This window comes from Papilio xuthus, unplaced genomic scaffold (assembly GCF_000836235.2).
Source record: "Papilio xuthus unplaced genomic scaffold, Pxut_1.1 DF826159.1, whole genome shotgun sequence".
NCBI classification, from domain to species: domain Eukaryota; kingdom Metazoa; phylum Arthropoda; class Insecta; order Lepidoptera; family Papilionidae; genus Papilio; species Papilio xuthus.
Window position 1 is genome coordinate 1848578 of NW_013532490.1, and position 21156 is coordinate 1869733.

A 21156-nucleotide genomic window follows, 5' to 3' on the forward strand; every position below is an offset into this window, starting at 1 on the left:
GCCTAAAAGAGAGACAACAAAAAGTTTCAAATGACGGTAACACTTGCCTGTCGAGTAGCAGCTTGGCAACTTTAGCGTGACCGCAGTGAGCGGCGACGTGCAGCGCGGTCAGGTAGTCTACAGTCACGTCATCCACTGGAGCTCGCCGGGAGAGCAGAACCCTGGCTGCTTCCGCATGGTCACCTTGCGCTGCCATGTGGAGAGGAGCGAGACCGTTCTGCGGAATTTTACTTTATTTACATACAGCTACAGTTGCTTTTTAAGTGGACTCGCTACAAACAATGAGTGTATGGAGATCTAATACAGAGGTAATCATGACCCTACGGTTTATTGTGCTGTGATGTCACAATTTATTTGTCATCATCTTCTCTTCATCAAGTCATAATCCTCCGTCTATCTGTCTTGTTATAGATGCCCATGCCTGTCTCTGACTCATTGCCACCATCTGACCTAAATTTTATATTACAAAAATTTAAAGTCTAACTAACTTCTCCAACGAAATTATCTTCTTATGAGTCAATAATTATACCATGAGTCCTTTAAGTTACAAGAAAAGATGGTTTGAATGTGCTCGCCTCAGATATATTGCCGTGCCCCCATTCTCTAACCATAATTAAGTATAATGCGAGCTGACCTTGCTCTTGCTAGTGATGGGCGCGCCTCTGTCCAGCAGTGTCTCCACAACGCGCTCGTGTCCGGAGCGCGCGGCGCAGTGCAGCGGTGTGAGGCCATCCCGCGTGCGCGCCTCCACGTTGGCACCGTTGTCGCACAACAATGACACCATGTTTTCTTTGCCTGAATACCACAAGATACTTGACCTATCAAGTTAGGTAGATATGCCAAATGGGAAGTAGAGAAATCATAGTTACATGACAACCAGGAGTACTCCAGAATATTGCTGTGTTGGAAAATCACAAAACAGAGATGAATAACATAACCCGTGGAGCTTAAAGGTATCAGTAGTCTTTCTTTCTAAAAGAATTATTTTGTTTATGGCCAGGCAAACCGGCGTGTATCTTTTTGGCTGACGTGACGTCCGATGGTACGCTAGAAAAGTTTGTAGGACTTTTTGTTGTAGCATCCTTACCCCATTTAGCGGCGACGTGCAGGGGACATATGTTGTGTTTAGCCGCGCAGTTGACATCAGCTCCCTTGGCCAGCAGCAGCCGCGCTACCGACTCGTTGCCGTAGTGGGCCGCGATATGCAGTGGCGTGAAGCCAGACTTTGAAGTCACATCTGGGTTGTGCTCATTCTAAAGGGATAGGGGATTGTATTACCGTACGTTATAGACCCTTTATAATACAAGATGTAGACCAACATAATCCAGACTGAGAGGATGAAAATAAATTCATAGTTTTTGAATCATAACTTTATATCACGAAGCTTCTATCAAAACAAGACCTCTTTAGTTAAGAGAGTAAAGAAAGGGATATAGTAAACCGACTTCTTTGGATTTCGTGGTTGCTTAGACTCTCTATCGTCTTCGTTTTTGTTTTCTCACCTCTAGTAACAAATTGGCGGCTTTAACATCGTCTTTCTTAGCGGCGATGTGAAGCGCGGGCAGGCGCACGCGGCCCCGCGTGTCCGCCTCCAGCAGTACAGCCACCACCTTCTCGTGACCTTGCTGCATCGCCACCGCAAGTGGAGTGAACCCATCCTAATCACAACATTGGATTAAATACTGCTTTGTCTTCTTTGAGGCAAAAGAACTGGCTGAATGTAATGGTTACCATCTGTTTACAATACATTTAATGAAACGCTACTCATTTTTTTTAAAGAAAACAAAGGAATGGAATAAGGCTAAGGTTTTTGAGATCATAATCTCCGCTTTAAACTGTTTTATAAATCTCTGTTTTATCAAAGATAATGACAGTAGTAACCATGTTCTATACAGAGATTTTGGTCTCGGAAACCCACTACATCAGTTTCATATCCAAATGTTAGTATTATAATAATTACATATTTTTACCTCAGTAGCGAGACTCTGGTTTGCGCCATTTGCTAGTAAAAACTTGACGACGCCATCATGATTCTCTTGCGCGGCCATGTACAAAGGGGTGAAGCCATTCTGAGATTGGATGTTGACCTACAACAAGATATGGGTTAGTACTGCAACATGCATGCAGTAAGACAAAGAATGACTCGTTTTTATAAACCTTTGTGAGAAAACTTTGCACAAACACAATGTGTGCCTTACTAATATTAAAAATGCGAATGTTCGGATGGATGGATGTTTGTTGGAAGGTATTTAAATTTGGCACATATGTAGAACATATTCTGTAAGAACACATAGGCTACTAATATGTTTCTTTTTCAATTTCGCGTGGACGAAGTCGCGGGCGACAGCTAGTGTTAAATAAACTAGATAGGACAGTAAAAGGGACACAATAGACGCCCTACATTGCAAATACTATTAAATGAAGGTAGATTAAATTTAATTCTTGATAATAACGTAATTTTGAATAGTTGCCTATAAATGTTTGTGTTGACATGCGAAATACAACAAAAATATAATAACCAACTTAAAGGATAACGTAATTAAGTGCAAAATATAATTTATATATTAAATTAAAAACAAAACCGAAAGCTAATAATAAATTTTTGTCGCAAAATGTAATCAAGCAATCAACCATTTTGCAGTGCTCCAGGTGATTGACCCGGGGTCGGGCGATCGATGTAAATAATGATTCGCCGACATTTTTATTCTCGGAAGCGATTTGCTTTGCGCATAAAATTGATGGATCATTAAGTTGCTTCGATTTACGTTACTGGCCACTTTTTTATTTGCAGAACAAAATAAGAGTGTGTTTTTAAAATTTTAAAAACACATTTATTGTTCTTGAAAATATTTCTTATGAAATCATCTGTTGTTATACATAAATTGTGACTTAATTATATTGTTGGCAGTATATTTATAGATTATATACGACTACTATATTCGGAGCAAATGTAGAAAGCTTTCTTTGGCACGTATCATATAAAACACATTTTTGATTTGTCATAATGCAGAATATGACCAAACTGCCTTTTAATATCGTAAGCGTCATGGTAGTATGCTCATTAATTAGCTAATGAGCCTAAATATTACGAATAGATACGACGTCATAACAATTTAAGAGTACACATAAAGTTGATGTATTGGTACTGAATATTGGTATGAATGAAATAAATCCTAAGAAATTTCTTTCAACCATACTAAAAACTTAGTAAGGGTCTTACCTAGAAGAGACATATATGGGATATATTTTAGCTGTTCAAATCAACATAAATATTAAAGAAAACGCTTTAAAAATCATCCCTCATTGATGACGTCACATACCTGGGCACCATTCTGCACCAATAGCTTGACCACCGCCTCTTGTCCTGCCAAGGAAGCGATGTGCAGAGCGGTGTTTCCCTTCTTTGTCGCCGCGTCGATTGCAGCGCCACGCTGTAGCAACTCGCGGACAACTTCCACATGCCCGTCCTTTGAAGCTAGGTGAATTGCATTGAGGCCATTCTGTTAACAAAATTAAAACTTAAATATCTAACACAAAGCGAGAGATATAATTGGATAGATGTATGTTTTAATATTGCATCACGTTTTCTACCCAACGTTACATGAGCGAGAAGAACGTATTGAGAAAAGTAACAGATAGAAAAAGAGAGGTTACACATCTATCTTTTTCGTGAAAGAGAAACATACCTATCTCACTCTCTTTTGAATAATGTTGCCCGCGAATTTGTCAGCACAAATTAAAAAAGTACCCTAGATATGCGAACGTGTACCAATCCAGGTCCAGCTGTTTCGGAGATTAACCGGGTGAAAAGGTGGTCTTGCGGTCAGACATACATTTAAAAAATTAAATTCAATTATTATATTCAAGTACTCCACATATTTATATCTTGAAAAGTCTGCAAAGTTGATAAAAATACAGTATGTCCTTGATATTGATCAAAGGTCAGTAAAACAATAACCTCGTCTCGATTAACCTTTGTTGGTAATAAAAAGCTCGGCACGCACTACTAGGCTGAACAAATCACGCACAGTTATTCTGAAATATTTAACCTATAAAATCGCAATAAGAGTAGCCATATGTGGCCATTTATTACACGCAGTAGCAGAATGTTATCAAAAGTTCATAAACTGTCTAAAAAAAACATTGAAATTTTTATTTGAATCGTTTGCCGACAATTGTATATAGTTAGTCATATAAAATACCCAAATTCACAATCGTTCGGTGGCATACGACAATCGGGATAACAATATATTTATATTTTTAGGTGTATTCAGAAGCAATTTAATGTAATTTTAGTTTTTATTGCTCTATTAATTTTGAAATATAATCAAATCGTGCACGCGATATAGGATTGTAACGGCCTAGTAATAAAGGACATTTTAACGTGTATGAAAACTTTGAGTTCACTGAATGATGGCTTGCCACGCGACATCAGTCACGGCATACTGCAGCCATATCTGCAAAGTTGCGTATATTTACAACATGAAAAAAATATATAATTAAATAGTGTATATAATTTAAAAACGACGAAAATCTTTGAAAGATACATAAATCTTACTAATATTATAAATGCGAATGTTTAGATGGATGGATGTTTGTTTGTGGGTATCTCCAGAACGGCTGAACGGATCTCGATGAAATTTGGCATACATAAAGAACAAAGTTTGAAAGAAACCATTAGCTACTTATTAAGTTTTTTTTTAATTCCGCGCTGACGGAGTCGCGGGCAACAGCTAGTTATTTTTTAAAGTTTAATTGAATTAAAACAAATTTAACAAAAATAACATTTCTGGTTTCTAGTTTGCATTATAATTATATGTACATAGTAAAGTACATATCGACACATAAGTGTTCTTTACAGGCCCTTATTTATGAAGGGAAAAAAGCACGCGTCAAAATAGTGATGCACGCAACATTTTGTTTTGTAAATATATTTAATTTATATTCATGTTCTCTGCATAATTATTTAAATTTAGCCAACCGCAGTCTGCAATAAAAGTGTTGTAGAGTTGAAATAGTTCCTTTAAAGGCCTTTAGGCCTGTCGAAAAGAGTAAACTAAAAACAGGAATTTTGTATACAATAAATTTTATGAAATGAAAACGTCGCTATGAATGTCAACTGAAATTAATATATGACAGAATTTATTACAAGACGCTCAAATAGTGAAAGATAGAGTCCCAAATATGTGTATAGTGCATGTGTATGTTTTCATTTCTTTTTTAAGAGTTTTGTCAGTGTGTAGATTTAATGCAATTTTTAAGAATGTTGTTGCATTTTATTTAAATACACAAAAAAATTACTCAAACGTCGATGAAAGGCACAGCACTACCTCACTCACACAAACACACTCGCTCTATCCACACACACACACACACGCAACTACAAGTGATATTTTCAGTATATAAAGTACTACTAAACCCACCGCGTCGTAGTGCCTACTAAACAAACACGTAGACTTTATGTTAGGGGAGTTTGTTGTTAGGGTTGTCACATCTTTGGGTTTAACTTGAATTCGGTTTTGCGTGTATTTGACTTTGTGCTTGTGGTTTAAAACAAGTTCTGTATACCTTCCGGAAGCAATATTTTTTTTATTAGGGTACAGTTGTACAGAAAAATGATAAAGTTGGAAAGCGATGGAACATAAGAATAGACCTCCGGTACACTCGTCTGATGAAAGTTGGAATTATTTCTATTTGTAGTTGTACAGTTAAATCAAAGTTGGCAGCCCTTAGTACACTTGCTTGTTTATACAGCTCCCTATGGACCTTCACGTAATATCCGTTGCTACTTTCCGGTCTTGAGGCTACCCTCAGCTGAACAACTTACATTCCTCGAACTTTCAACCAATCCAATCTCGTTTGCGATAAATGTAAACGGATGAGAAGTTTCCATTATTTTTATCTGAATTCTTTTGTTATACAATTAATGTAATTCGTTATATTGAAGATTTTATGAATAAGAAAATCATAAAATAAATTTATGTCATGTTATATTTAAATGTTATTTGTTTAATGCAAATATATTTACAAATTATATCGTATTTAAACTGCTCTTGACGGTAAATACGTCCATATTTACAAAATAAAGATTTTTGTAGAAAAAAGAAAATATGAAAATGGTTATTTTATTCAAACTTATGCTGTAAAGGAAATTATATGTTAATAAGGAACGTCTTTGTATCTCTTAATAGTCATATCTGTTTATATTGAAGCATGAAATCGAGTACAAAAATCTTCTGTTACAAAAGCCTTGTTAAAAAAAAATACCAATAAAGGCGGTATGCATGTAAGTTTAAGTATGAGCATACTAATGTATCTATGGAAGCCATTTACTATATCATGAAATTTCAGGCAAAATTTGTCAAAAATAATGTCATGAAACATCGTCAAACGTTAAATTCATTAATTGGCCCGTCCCTTCATAATTTCTTAATCATGTCACCTTTCACGCAATCCATCCATCAATTCCTAGGCCCAATTTTTTGCTATTTATAATAAAAACGTTCAATAAATAGTAATCAACTTACAGCATTGCTAACGTTAATGTCGACTCCTTGCTCCAGAAGGCTGATGATCTTCTCTATTTGTCCGGCGCGCGCCGCACGCAGGAACGCCGTACTGGCGTCCGCCTGGCAACAAGAATATACTTGTAATATTTGCAACGAACTCAAATAGATACAGGAGCCTAAGCCTTAGACCACGTTGGCCTAGTACCCGTTGGTTAACTTCACACACATTTTTTAATTTCTTCGCAGATTTTTTTACAGGTTAGAATTAACAATAAAGTCACAAAAATACGTTTACAAGATCTCCTCGTTAGTCTTATGAATAATTTACATTATTTTAAAAACAAAAGTTTTCACTTGTTATTAATAAAAAAACCTGTTTAATTAATCCACACATTAAGTACATTTTGATAAGAAAATAAATGCAACACAAAAACAGGCGAAGAAATCCGCCATCTTTAACTTTGAACTATTAGTGCTGCCATCTGTTGTATAAAGGTATCGTTTAAACAGTTACATGATTTTTACGTGACAATCGTATATGAAAATCGATTTTCATGGTATTTACGCATTAAAGAACTTAAGTTAACGTTTAATATCGATTATTTTATTCGAATATTACTATATCAATAACAGTACATTTGACGTCTGGTAATAAAAGTATTAAACTTATTTTCCAAGTCTTATATCCACTTTATTGTTTGAAATAGAAACTTCCAAACCGCTTGCGGTGTGTTCGTGAAAGTATTATTTTTTTAATAACAAGCGAAAATTGTTGTCAAAATAATAAGTTTTCGCTAATTCGCTTTTACAAACTTTGCTTTTAAAAAATTGTGATTATATTTTACAATACAACGATGAGTTTGAATATCGTAATATTGTTTTTGAGTTTTTACTAGAGGCCATGGATCTTCTACTATGTAAAGGTATGTAACAGCTTTTATTGTTGATTTTCTTATTATTTATTCAGACAATATGTTTAATTAGATAAATGAACTACCATACAACGTAATAAAATTAGTGAACAATCAAATGTATACCTTAACTCAAGTGAACAAAGCTCATTATTCTCCTCTTGTAAACTATTACGTAAAGTACGATAGAAATTGTTTCTTTGAGCCTTTGTAAAGCCATTCGTTGCTATTGTAGCCTTCTCTGAGTGTTCCGTAGGGTAAGCGAGAAAACTCTTACACAATGTACCCTTAATTTGCTTCAACTTTGCAAAATCCATACTAATCTTATGAAAATACCCTGCAATTTTATTTTAACACCATAACTATTCAACCAGATTTTATATATACTTCTATACTAATATAATAAAGAGGAACAATTTATATTTTTGTATGTAACGAATAAACACGACTACTACAGGAACGGTTTCAAAAATTATTTTTTTATTAAAATGCAACCATATAGGCTAAATTTCTTACTATTTTTTAATTTAGCGCAGACCGAGTTGCGGCCAAAAGTCAGTGTAATATACAGACGTCAATTAAACTCGGAAATGTACGTCTCACTGAACTCAGTAAAGTAAAGTAAATTGAACAATAACATTAACTCTGAGTATTGTAGTTAGTCACGAAAACTCGTTTGCAGTATTTTTACTTTAAATCGAATATTAGAAACTGAAGATTACTAGTGCGTAGTACATACATATTCATACATAGTTAATTATTTCATTGGTCACTCGTCCAAGGACGATTAACCCAGGACGATTAACCCTTCTCGATAGATCAAGTGATACGCGAGAAAACGACCTATTTACTAACACTCCAGTTTTTTCACTTTATAAGCATTAAATAGACTGCAAACGTTTATATTTAGACGCTAGAAAAACCCAGCGTTTATTAGCTTTTTCTCGATTGACAGTAGACATCGTGTTTTTTTTTATAATTTACTAGCTGCCACCCGCGACTCTGTACGCGTGGAATTAAAAAACTAATTAGTTCCCTAGACCTTCACAAACATTTCAAGACCAAGATAAGATAAAACAACAATTGATTATTATATATAGATAAAATATTTATTAAAAAGTAAATAATATTCACTTGAATTTTTATATGGATTAAAGTCTTATAGCGAATATTAAATCGTATTCCAAATAACTGAAATAGCAGAACAGTCGGAGAATGAAATCGATATCATTAAAGCGCCAGACGGGTTACGTAAGCCTCAAGTTGAAGTTAAGCTTTATAGCTTTGCATTGTCTACGACACGAACGTGGTCTACGGTTCAGTCTACGGCGTAGCTACTAGCTACAGATTAAGTTAATTGATTCAGATTTCGTGTTCAGGTATATTCTTTGATAGGTCTAGAATACGAATATTTATGAAGTCTATTTCTTTATTAAATAAGAAACATTTATGAAATGATTTTATTACGTATCTAAACCCATTTATATGTTAAATTTCTTATCTCTCTTATATTATTATTCTCTTTATAATCTTTATCATAAATATTTTATATTTATACGTATAAGACAATTTTCTTTTACACATCTTAAGAGTTCATTGAATTTCCCCGACCCAGTTGTCAAGAGATGCTTCAATTTAAGTGGCCGATAGTAAAATCTGAGCTGAAGCATCTTACAAAGAGTGCAAGAAAACTGACGCGCCCTTCTAGCGATGGTCGTTTCAAGCCCTTGAGTTTATACAGTTGTTGCTAACTGGTTACCATTAAAAAATGTGTATTTAAGAAAAAATGTATTGGATCATAAAATGTTTTTACGTAGTTAAAATATCTTCTAAAACAAAGAGATAGAAACAATGGATATTATCGGTCCGTGTGAAATTGTTTTCATGGATAATCTATATCAAATCAAGATAATCTATATCTTATTAATATCTTACTTCTTATCTTACTAATATTTAAATACGAATGTTTGCATGGATGGATGTTTGTATGAAGGTATCTCCAGAACGGATGAACGGATCTCGATGAAATTTAGCATAAATATAGAACATAGTCTGGAAGAATACATAGGCTACTAATTATGTTTTTTAACACCGCGGGGACAGAGTCGCGGGCGACAGCTGTCTGTGAGTATGGACATGTGGAAATGAATGTAAGAAGTTTCATCGTAACCTGCACTTAAAAGGGTTTCGTTGCAAATATGTCAACTTAATACCTAGGTTACGTAGGATTGCGGTCAAGCGGTGCCCTGTATTTTTTTCCTTTTTTAATCTGTGTAATATGTTTTAATCGCATTTGCAAGTGTAACACGTCATTCTACCATTACTACCTTACATAATAAATAGGGCACTAGTATTAACATCTAGAGCCCTAACGACAGGACTAAATATAGGCAAACAACTAGCATAGTGTCTTTTTAAAGAGAGTTAAAGGTACTATCAGGGAATGTGATCGTATGTTACATTAGAATAGACTGTTTGAAACATACGTGTTGAGACAAAGACGCGGAAATAATTACAAACAGAATGCAATTTTTAAATGTCTTTATGAAAAAAGATCGGTCAGGGGAGCACGACTAATTACTTTTTTACTATTATGCCGTCGTTCGCGCAATTACTAGTGAATTGCCCGAACGATGGCATTTTTAGTAATTTTGTAAGAAAGGGCGTAGTTTGTTCCGTTGCAAGGAACAGGGCAAGTAAGTGGTACACCACGAAGGTCCCTGACTGTACTTATGACAAGTATTTATATTGCTTTGGTACTTGAAAACCACAGTTTTATATAGTAGGTCCGTTTTTTATGTGTATAAATTTATTCATATCCATCTGTGTGTCATCAAGGCATTGACAGAAAGAATTCACATAAAAATACACATAGACAGTATTTGAGACGTTCTTTAAAGCATACTTCAACATAATAAGGCGTCTAGTTCCGTCATTGTCACCAAGGTTGAACTTATGGCCACTTGTGAACATTTCAAAGGGCGTTCAAATGTAGGGTTCCGGGGAAACAATGAAAGTGTCCTCGTTAATACACGAAAGAGAGATTCGGTGAAGTGTATCCATAATGACACTTTAAAGTGATCGATAAATGAGTTGTAGGCGGTGCAAGGAAAATTTATTATTTGCTTTGTCGATAATAGATGGCGCTTGCAGCATTTTACATTGCACTATGATTTGGTCACCTTTATTAACGTCGATATTATGCAAATGCCACTATTTTTTTAATCAAATATTAGCAGATTTTTGTTAATTCGCTAATATTTCTTGTAACATTCCAACTAAGCTCTAGGCTTGTCCTAGGACATGGCTTACGACAGTAGTCGAATGACGGGATCCGAACCCCCGACATCGTGATCGGAAATCCTTACCCTTAACCGTTTGGCTATTGCTGCTTCTAATTTTTATTATATTATTATTACTAATTAACCCCGTTTTAATTTTAAAGCAGTTAGTAATATTTTGACCATAAATTTTTTTTAGATATTTTGCATAAGTTTTTAAAAAAATATATTTTCTGTCGTCAGATACGGTGTTATGAATTAGTTGCATGCTCACATAGTCGGTGCAGGGTACGCGGACAATTATTTCACGCCCCTCGCGAGGGGTGGACTTACCCTCAGTGACATTATACTCGTGGCAGTTAGTTGGGTGAATGTTTATGTGAGGGTAGTTTTGAATTCGGTGGTGATTTGTGAAAATGAGAAGAACCTTTGTAATAAAGAAAGTTACGATTCAATTAATGGAATTCTGTGCTGACATTATCATTTATTTTAATTTAGTATAGTGTACTGATGAAGACATCTGTGCGATTAAATGCCTTAAAGTGTTCTCGTATAGATTTAACAAACCAATCTCATTAGGTGTATTTTAAGATTTCTAGACCAAATTTAGCCACAAATAAGAAAGTATTTACTACTTAACTAAGATAAATTTATCATAGGCAAGGAAAACTTAATTCTCAAATTGGTATACAAAATTAGTGAAAGCAAGAATTAGTTTTTGTCAATTTTATAAAAAGCGACATCTCCGCAATCCCCCTTATAAAAATAAATGAGTCATATGTATATCTAGCAACATAAAAACGGTTATTTACGTATTGATGTTTTTCTTTTTATTTACGGTCATGGTAATAATAAATTGTATATTTTAGGGGACTACCCTCAGTTTAAATTCCTATACTGGCAATGATTCAGATTTTCTAATCTTATTCCCCTGAGCTTTCGAGCAGATGCATTAAACTTTGTCTAGACGAACTTTTACTGTCTATGATAATTACTGTCTTGACTAGAGATGGTTAATGTTATACCGGTTGCAAATGTTATTACCACATTTCCAACAACCACTGTTTTTTATAGAATTAGAGGGATTAATTAAATAAATCGAATTATTACAATACTGACCGTGGTTTCTTGAGACCAAAAATCCCTTTTAAAACATATTGTTATCTCTTTTTTGTCAAATATGAAAGACAGGGATGACGATATGTTTTATACAGAGATTTTGTCAGAAGCAAACAGTATTTTTTTGTTAAAATATTACGAGTGCATAAACAAACACATAAAAATTAGATTCTTTTATAAACAAACCCCTAAATGCCCAGCTTTCTCCCTGACCGATAGCTTTGGGGTTGGTGATCCATCGTCGATAAGCCACCCCATTTGACATCGCCTACGTCATCCTGGTGACGTCAGAGGGGATGGCCACTGATCGATGTTATATTAAATATTTATACAAGCGTATATATCTGAGTAAATTGTACCATTTTGCTTGGAAATTATTTACACACAAGGTTTCATGTTTCAAAGATAAGATGACAAGTGTTGTCAAACCTAATATTCTAATAGTTGTTTTCTGAGACTAAAATTTTTATACAAAACATATCTTCATGCCTCTCATCATCTTTGAAACAAAGAAGAAAGAAAGAAAAAGTTTTTATTACAGGTCATAAACATTAAACCAAAACCCTTATGCTAACATAAAAATTGCACATAACTGAAAAATTAAATTAAACTTGATGTTAACTTTGACAAAACAGAGATAATGATATGTTATGTTCTATACAGTAATTTAACACACAAACCAAGATTACACACTCCTTAGAGCTACATATATCAGATTTACCATACATTAAAGCATAAAAATATAGGACGCGTAGAAATATTGTACATTACTAATTCTGACTCTAACATTTATTATAATATTGGACTAACGTTTTATGTGTATGAAAAAATAAGCCCTCAAACTATATATTTAACTGATATACATAGAGATTAATATATATATTAAGCTACTAAGTTCTTTTCAGTAGCCTTACTAGTCACGTTGCAATAATAAAATGTTTTCTTTTAATATTCTAAGAAAACTTTAGACGAGTACATTGCGACTATAAAAAGAGATAAGCGAAAACAATCTTGTGGTACAAGCAGACATACAAGTACATTCACAGAGACAAACGTACAACAAACAGAGGCTCGACGTCCTTTGTGCACGCTATTCAAGCTTCGCTTTGCTAAACCATGCTCTATTGTTTAGAAGATTGTGGCTATTATTGCTTGATAATGGCGCATTAATTGCAGAGACCGTCTACGTGCTAGACGCCAAGATTGCATGCATTGTGAGGTCTTTCAACGTATGCATGGCATGATCTTTGAGTAAGGAATATATATTTACCTTATAATTTTTAAGGATTTTTATTAATACGATTATAAAAGTAATAAAGTTATACGTAATATTTGTGAAAATAGTGACTGTTATGTTCTAAAGATTTTAACATGATTGAAAAATATAAGTTCTAACTTTTTCAATAAAGAAAAAAATCTTTTAAGATTGTTTTTGACGCTGCCTTGAGGCATGTTTTGTTTGCAGGATTACAGATAAAGTTTTTGTCAAAGCGAAGTTTCTGTACAACGGCTTGTTTGTTGGTAGAAATCCGTCGTGCTTTTCGGTAACTTTCGGCTTTTGTTTCTTCGCGTTCATTTTTTTAATTACTTTGGAATAGACTGGATTATAAAGAACATTGTTATCTTAATATAAAAGCCGTAATGTTTTATTGCAACCAAAATATTGGCAACAGTTAGTCGTACGTAGATACTTAAAAAAAGGAGATTTATGATTCAATCAAAACAAAAAACAGACATCGATTAGACCTCAATTTAAGATATTTTATCTTTTAGTTCTATGCTCAATAAAGAAGTGGACCACAAAAGCTTATAAACGTTATTATACTCAATTTTATGAGTTTTGAAGGTTGAAATATAAAACTAGACTATCAAAATATAAGAGGTTCATGGTTGAATACAACAAAAAATAAATGTGAGTTTTATTGCTTTTATCCTAATAAAATACAATAAATGATGGACTAAATACGTCAATAGAAATCTAGTTTAATAACAAGGCATTTTTTATAACAGAAGGGGGCAAACGAGCAGCGGGAACACCGAGGTGTTCAACGACGCCCATGTACATCAGCAATACCAGAGGAACCGCAGATGCGTTGTCGGCATATATCTTATCATCAGCATCTTTAGCAATGATTACATTTTTAAGTTTTATTTTTGCCAGTTAAACGAATATATATTTAGATTTGTTTAGTTCCTAAAGGGTTTTTAACATTAGAAATAAAACAAAATAATCTTACAACGAATTACAACATTTGTTTTAAACTATTAGTAATGCGGCATCAAAAAGCAAACAATTGTAAGTCGAAAGAGGTTTTCGGAGGTCAAGGACTTTACAAAAATAGATAGCGTGTTTTATGACAATAGCGCTCTATATGTGGAAAATTGATTATTCAATTACCTACTTACATTACTCTATCTCTACATCTATGACCACAGTTATAATAATATATATGAATTTGTAGATCTCCACCGTCGATTAAAGGTAGGTAACGCATATGCAATTGCGTATGTCTATGGGCTACGATCACTTTGCAATTTTAGCGATTTCAGGTGGCGGCTCGCTCGTTTGCCAACTTAAGAATAAAAAAAAATTAGAACCCTACTTTATCCATTTTCCATCCAGTTTAGTTATATAATGTTAAGGTAGTGTTACCTTAAATCCTAACCTTTAATCATATTTTATAGTAACCACCTCTGGTTGTTTTAACCTAAATATTTGGCTATTTGAAGTCATAAAGGGGTGTTAAGGACAGGTCAATGCACTTGCCATGTATATTTTGATTTGAATTTGCTTTATCATGTTAATAAGGGTACTCAGCGAAGTAGAACGAAAAGCAATGTCGTTAATTTTGTTTTTTTTTTTAAAAACTTTGTGCCTTAATGTCCTTATGCCTTTCCGTAATGCATTAGAATATGATATTTTTAGATAATGGTAGATTCTCTTTTAAAGTACCTTAACTATATATATTTATGGTAAGTTAATTTTTATTCAAACTGTGGCAAGATATAGTCTAAACTCTAAATAATAAAATTAGAGAATTCTTGGTCTATAAATTGATAATTATCTCTTTATATGTATCCAAAAGCTAATATCCGATATAAATAATTTAACTCTAAACTAAGGTCGCGAATATAAATTATTGTACACGCCTATTCGTGTACTAATCGAATTTCGCAACGTGACCCTGCATCACGTTTTCCTCCCTTTTACGACGCAAATGTACTTCCCTTGTATTTTCCAAGCCACGTAACAAATTACGCATAATTTAACCGTATCCTAAGCCGAGAGAACCGTCGTAAATGTAACGAATTTACTTTAATCCTGACTGTACCGAGAAATGTTGCTACGAAATAAATTGGAAATGATTTTTGTGCGGCATTGTACAGTCAGGTCCCTTCGCGATGTTCAACGTACAGAAAAATTGCCTTGTTCTTGGCAATGAGACAAAATCTGCCCATTCTTATGGAATGCCCAATTAGGTACCCATTAGCCTTGCGACCTACCATTTTAGGGCCCGCATCATCGTATCAATATGTACGAAAAGTTTACACGACTGTCGAAATAAATGTGTAATACCGCCAGATTTCCCGATAGTACTTTTTGTTTATAGCTTGTTATAGAACTTTTCGCGAAACTCACGTTTTCGTAAAATGAGTTTCGTATAAATAAGTTTTGCTATTTGCAGGCATCAGGCAGGAGGCAGCGCAGGACAGGCGACGTTGGCGATCTCTCGTGTGGGGACCAATACCTATTTTGTTTCGCTGGGTCAGCGCACTGTAAGTACGTACATACAATTTTATGTACGTATAATAACATTTCTTCTTAAGCTAAGCTTTGAGCTTATCAAAGTACTGGTAGTGATAAATAAATTGCGCGGCTTAGTTGAAGTTACATTTCACCCAAAACCAACTCAACTGTGTACTCATATTATGCGTAATATGTAAATATTAAAATTAACAAATTCATATTTGATATAAAACAGAAACCCTTTTCACCTATTTAGACATAAAGACATAATTAATTAAACAGTAATGTTATGAGGAATATTAAAATAGGCGCAGTACGGGCGTGTCAGGGACACGAACGGTTTAATATTAGTCTAACATGATAACAATTAGTCCGTCGATACTTAGCATACAAACCTCGATATGACTACGCCCTTCATTACGCGAACAGAAATTTGAATTTGGAACAACTTGTACTTTTAAATACGCAAAAATAAAAACAATTTATATATCAATAATAACAGAACACCGAAGTATGGATGGTTTGTGTGAAATTTTACTTATATTATAAATACGAATGTTTAGATGGATGGATGTTTGAAGGTATCTCCGGAATTGCTGCATAGATCTCGTTTAAATTTGGCATACATGTAGAACATAGCCTGAAAGAATACATAGGCTATCTATTACGTTTGTTTTTAATTCCGCTTAAACGGTGTCGCGGGCGACAGCTAGTAAGTTATATGTAAGAATGGAGATAATTCTGTATTACGGTTGGTACAGATGTATGGAAAGAACATACTGAGTCAACTTAAGGGCTGGAACATGATGATGACAGTGTGTGGTTTTACTTCTGTGTTTTAAATCAGTTTACACTGCCAAAACATTAAAATAAAAACATGTTGCCAAAAGTCTCTCGGAACAAAAGTCTACTAATTTTCGTATTGTAATTTTTTCGTCATTGCGAATTCATGGTTAATGATACATCGAAAAACTCTACACAAAGGTTTTATGTTCATTTGGCAAAAATTTAGCATAAATATTTTCGGAATATCAAAGCATTGTTTCCCTTATTGTGAGTTTCCATTGTCCAATTACATTCTACAGATAGATGTTGCTGGCAACACTTTGAAAATTAAATTTACAAATAATTTATTTGCGTACTGGCATTTGCTGAACGTAATTCCTTTGTTCTCGTTTGCACTGTGGTCGTAAGCCGGGGATTGCGGGCTGACTGAAGCCGTACACTCGCTTGTGTCAAGGGCGATGTCTAATCGTATGGCAAATCACATTGCCGTGTCAAAGTATTTGCAAATAGATTGAAACATTTTGAAATTTATATTTTCTTATGTTTAAATGTCATATTCCTGTCCTCTATGTAGGGTCACATCCATCTTATGTCTCCATGGCACCGTTCAGTCAATCCATCTCTACCTTGGCTTACCCCTACCGATGTACCCTTCCACATTTATTATTGAGATCTTGGCACATGCCATTCCCTCTTCATAACAAAGATGAAATGTAGATTCGAATAAATTGTTTAGTACAATTTTTTTTTTTATCTTTAACCATTAGACTTAGTTAAAATATTTTATATTAAATTGAAAATTGCTATTAAATGTAAGTTAACATCAGTAAAGTAAATCTGCAAATTGAAGAGGTTGGAGTATCACCGGAACGTTTCACCTCAAAGTTAACACAACAGCACTCCAACTATTTGCCGGCTTTACTTTTTAAAATATCTGCAACTCGTTTAAAAAATTTTCATATTAAAAAAACCAAAATATTTTTTTTTTAATTACCAACCAAATGACGAATCGTAATATTCACCTGGTTAATTTGATTTTTTTTTAAAGAAATCAAACGATTATATTTAATTAGAGCTATTCTGAGATGTTTCATAAATTATGTGAGACGGAATGGAAAAGGTATGGGTAGGGAAAGAATACTTTATCTTTGGTATTTTACTTGCTCTGCTTTTACTTTGCAGTCTCTACGTTTATATAGCCCTTTCAGTAAATCAAACTAAGACCAAAATGTATACATTTAATTTAAAAAAAAAACTGTACGGTTTGCAAATTTTGTAACACCGCTACATTTGTTAGTAGGAGAAAGTTCCTACTTTGAAAATTTATATCTAAATGAAATTAAATTAATTTATAATGCTATATTTGTTCTTAAATTAACAAAAGTTATGTAACCATAGCCAAAAATCCCGGGTCATGTCCTTGACACGAGCGCCTGCTAAAATATTGCGGCAAAATACCTGTCGTACATACCTGGTTCGGCGTCGCCGTTTCCGTCGTCATCTCTTCGAGAGACGTCAATCTACTGCTCCTTCAGCGACATGAACAGTCGGTATGTCACGGGAGCAGTACGCCCAGCCGAGCGCCGGATTCAACTGGCCATCGATGCCGGTAATATCGATTAAACTCGTGTCCTTGCACTCGCGAACCGATACTCTATGCTGAAAACCGATTCAACACTGGCACACAAATGCCAAAGAATTACCTACTTGTTTTATAAAGGAAAGAAGGACATTCTAAATTTAAATCGAAATTCGCGTGTCCGCCATTTTCCTTTTCTTAACAAAGTCCTTATAACACATTATCTAATCTAACTAAACTAAACGATTAAAGCGATACAGAGACATTATAACTACTTATTATGATTATTTTCAGTTAAAATTAAATATATTTTCTCGAACTAATTGTTGCGCTTGGGACGTCACCGCCGGGGTGAAGGATACGCCGGCTTTGGCGGCGGCGAGCTAGGCCCGGGTGGGGTGTCAGTTCTGCGACTGCGCGAAACTCTATCTCTGTGTGCGTAATTTGCGTGTATGCTACAATTCCGACCAGTATAAAATGACCAGCGCCCTCCCCTACTACATATAAACTCAGTACCACAAGGGGAAGTTTTATCGAGTAAAGGAGATCATTTAAAACTGGATTCTATTCACAAATACAATCGATAACGCAGAACGCTCAGATGTTAGGAAATGTCAGACATGGTGTCGGGCAGACAAAGAGAGAATAAAGATTCGCTAAATTCTATAAAAAGCTTTTGTTTTTATTAAATTAATCTGACAAAAAGGCATACAAAACCATAGAATTTTATTCTTAAAAATAACCCAAGCATATATTCCATTGTTATGTGATTCTCGATAGTTCGAAGGACTGGATTAAAATAGAATAAGCCTGTGAAACATATAACAATATATCTATGTATTTAACATGCGGATGAAATAATTAGTTCTGTCATATATTTTTTATTTATATATCCTCTAATAATCTTATCTTACTAATTTTATAAATACGAATGTTTGGACGGATAGATGGCTATTTGTTAGAAGATATTTCCAGAACGGTTGTATGGATTTCGCTGAAATTTGACATAGATTTAAATTTAGAACATAGTCTGGAAGAACACATAAGCTACTAATTAAGTTTTTTTATTACGCGCGGACGAATTTGCGGACGACAGCTAGTATTTATATAAAATACAAGCTATGGTATATGCAAAAGTATTTCCTATTTGTCTCGTGTATTTTTGCGCAGAAAACCAGACGCAGTCATCTGTTTCTGTAATCAACTGTGACAATGTACTACGTAACTTACATATTAAGGACGATAAATTTATTTAACAGAGTCGTAAGAAATTAATTACAAACTTGTAATGAATATCATCATCAATCCGTCCCTAACCCTATGGAGGGTCGGCAGAGTATGTACTACTCCTTCAAACAGCTCCATTTGTCTTCATACCGAAATCCCCTGCTTACACATATCCTGTTTCACACAATCCATCCATACTTTCTCTGGTGTTCCTCTACCTTTGTAGCCATCCACATTCAATTTCATTACTTTTTAGGGTTCCGTACCTCGAAAGGAAAAAATGGAATCCTTTTAGGATTACTTTGTTGTCCGTCCCTCTGTCTGTCGAGTTCCTTTTTCTAAGGAACACGTTAAGGTATCAAGCTGGAATTTATAAATATTAAAAGCGAACGCAATTAAAAGATTTCTTAAATTAACGACACTGGCAAGAGTATCAAAACCTACAGGGTTACTTCCCGTGAACACTGAATTTTGAAATATGGCGCGAAGCTACATCGTATATCACTGATAAAGGAAAAATTGCGAAAACCGTAAATTTTTTAGTTTCAACATATAATAAATAAATTTTTTATACTTTTGAACTTAATAACGCTTTTCCTCATGACGGCGTACAGGCATTAAATTGAAATCCATATCAAATAACTTTAAGCTGTTACAAAATCAAACTTGTCAACGCATTCAAAAGAAACGGCAATTTAAGCGGCATATTTTCAAACTCGCAACTACTCGCAAGCGAATCAAACCTCAATGATATTTCCATTCGACCTAGTATCTTGAAATTTGGCATGAAGCAATCTTTTATAGCGTATGTAAAGGAAAAATTACGAATACCATAATTTTTATGTCACATGTTTTTTTTATTTATTATAAACTTTAGTAAGTTTACAGTACAGCTTAATAGTAGCTTTTTAATTATTTAGTCTATTGTCGTGATTTAATATTGAAATGACAGTAATAAGTACAATAGTAATTTAGTACGTAAGTATTAGTAATTATTATTTTGTATCACTAATTAGTAATCAGTATATTAGTATTCCCAGGGAGGCTCTGGAGTGGATCCCGGTAGGAACAAGAAGACGTGGCCGTCATAAACAAACTTGGCGGCGCTCAGTAGCTGCTGACATGAAGGCAATGGGGCTGACATGGTCCGAGACCAAACGCAGAACCCAAGATAGATCGAAATTGCGGCGCACTGTGTACGCCCTCTGCCCCACTACGGCGACATAGGACTTTAAGTCAAGTAAGTCATATTATTATAGTATTAGTGTTAATGACAGTGTCAGGTGAAATGCAGGGTGTCCGGCCTTTCCACCCAAATGTCCGGTAAATCTGTTTCAGTTTATTCTAACTAGAATAAAATGCAAATGTGTTGATTTAATTGCGGCTGTGTTACGTAAAGGTAACGAAGTCATGTAGTTTGATTGCCACCATCGTTGCATAGCAACCAAAAATGAAACAAAACTAACATCGTTATCACGAAATAATTAAAAGGGTTGTGTTTTATTTTTTTTCATTCAGAGATACCGGTTTCTGACAGTAAGATATCTTCAATTGGTGTTCATCGTAATCTTCTTTATCTTTTTTAGGGTTCCTTACCTCAAAAGGAAAAGCCCTTATAGGAACACTTTGTTCACCGTCCGTTTATCTGTCAAGACCTTTTTGTTTCTGATAAATAACAGTCAGTTGTTTGGGTAATTTGTCCCCACTATAGGAGTTTGAGTACCTACCTTAAGCTGATTAGTCCTGAGTAAGCTACGCCATAGGCCCATCAAGCTAGATGCGGATTGGCGACTTCACACGTCTTTGATTTGAATTGCTTCGCACATTTTTGCATCACGATGTTTTCCTTCACCTTAAATATCAATTAAGAAATGTCTAAATGCAATATTGCACTCGATTCTGATTATCCATCAATAAGCCAGAGTTCCGCATACCGATTTAGAAGAATACTTGTGCGGCATGTTATCGGACGATCGTTGAATCGCGAACCGCGTTC

The 21156-nt window shown here is 34.5% G+C and overlaps 2 protein-coding genes across 6 annotated transcripts in view; one reads left to right on the forward strand and one right to left on the reverse strand.

Annotated features, from left to right (window-relative positions):
- The window catches only part of LOC106123133 (uncharacterized), a 49964-nt gene extending 31680 nt beyond the window's left edge, over positions 1 to 18284 (reverse strand). For all 5 annotated transcript variants that reach the window (XM_013319290.1, XM_013319291.1, XM_013319288.1 and 2 more), the window contains exons 1-8: positions 17826 to 18284; positions 6528 to 6629; positions 3321 to 3500; positions 1971 to 2087; positions 1503 to 1658; positions 1088 to 1253; positions 635 to 795; positions 48 to 217 (exon numbers count right to left, since the gene is read on the reverse strand). In XM_013319290.1, coding sequence (XP_013174744.1) covers positions 48 to 217; positions 635 to 795; positions 1088 to 1253; positions 1503 to 1658; positions 1971 to 2087; positions 3321 to 3500; positions 6528 to 6629; positions 17826 to 17855 — 1082 coding nt within the window. In that variant the 5' untranslated portion in view covers positions 17856 to 18284. The remainder of the gene's footprint in view (positions 1 to 47; positions 218 to 634; positions 796 to 1087; positions 1254 to 1502; positions 1659 to 1970; positions 2088 to 3320; positions 3501 to 6527; positions 6630 to 17825) is intronic.
- A 2037-nt stretch (positions 18285 to 20321) lies between these two features.
- The window catches only part of LOC106123155 (uncharacterized), a 36413-nt gene continuing 35578 nt past the window's right edge, over positions 20322 to 21156 (forward strand). The window contains exon 1 of the mRNA XM_013319350.1: positions 20322 to 20400. The gene's annotated coding sequence lies outside the window, so the exon portion shown is untranslated. The remainder of the gene's footprint in view (positions 20401 to 21156) is intronic.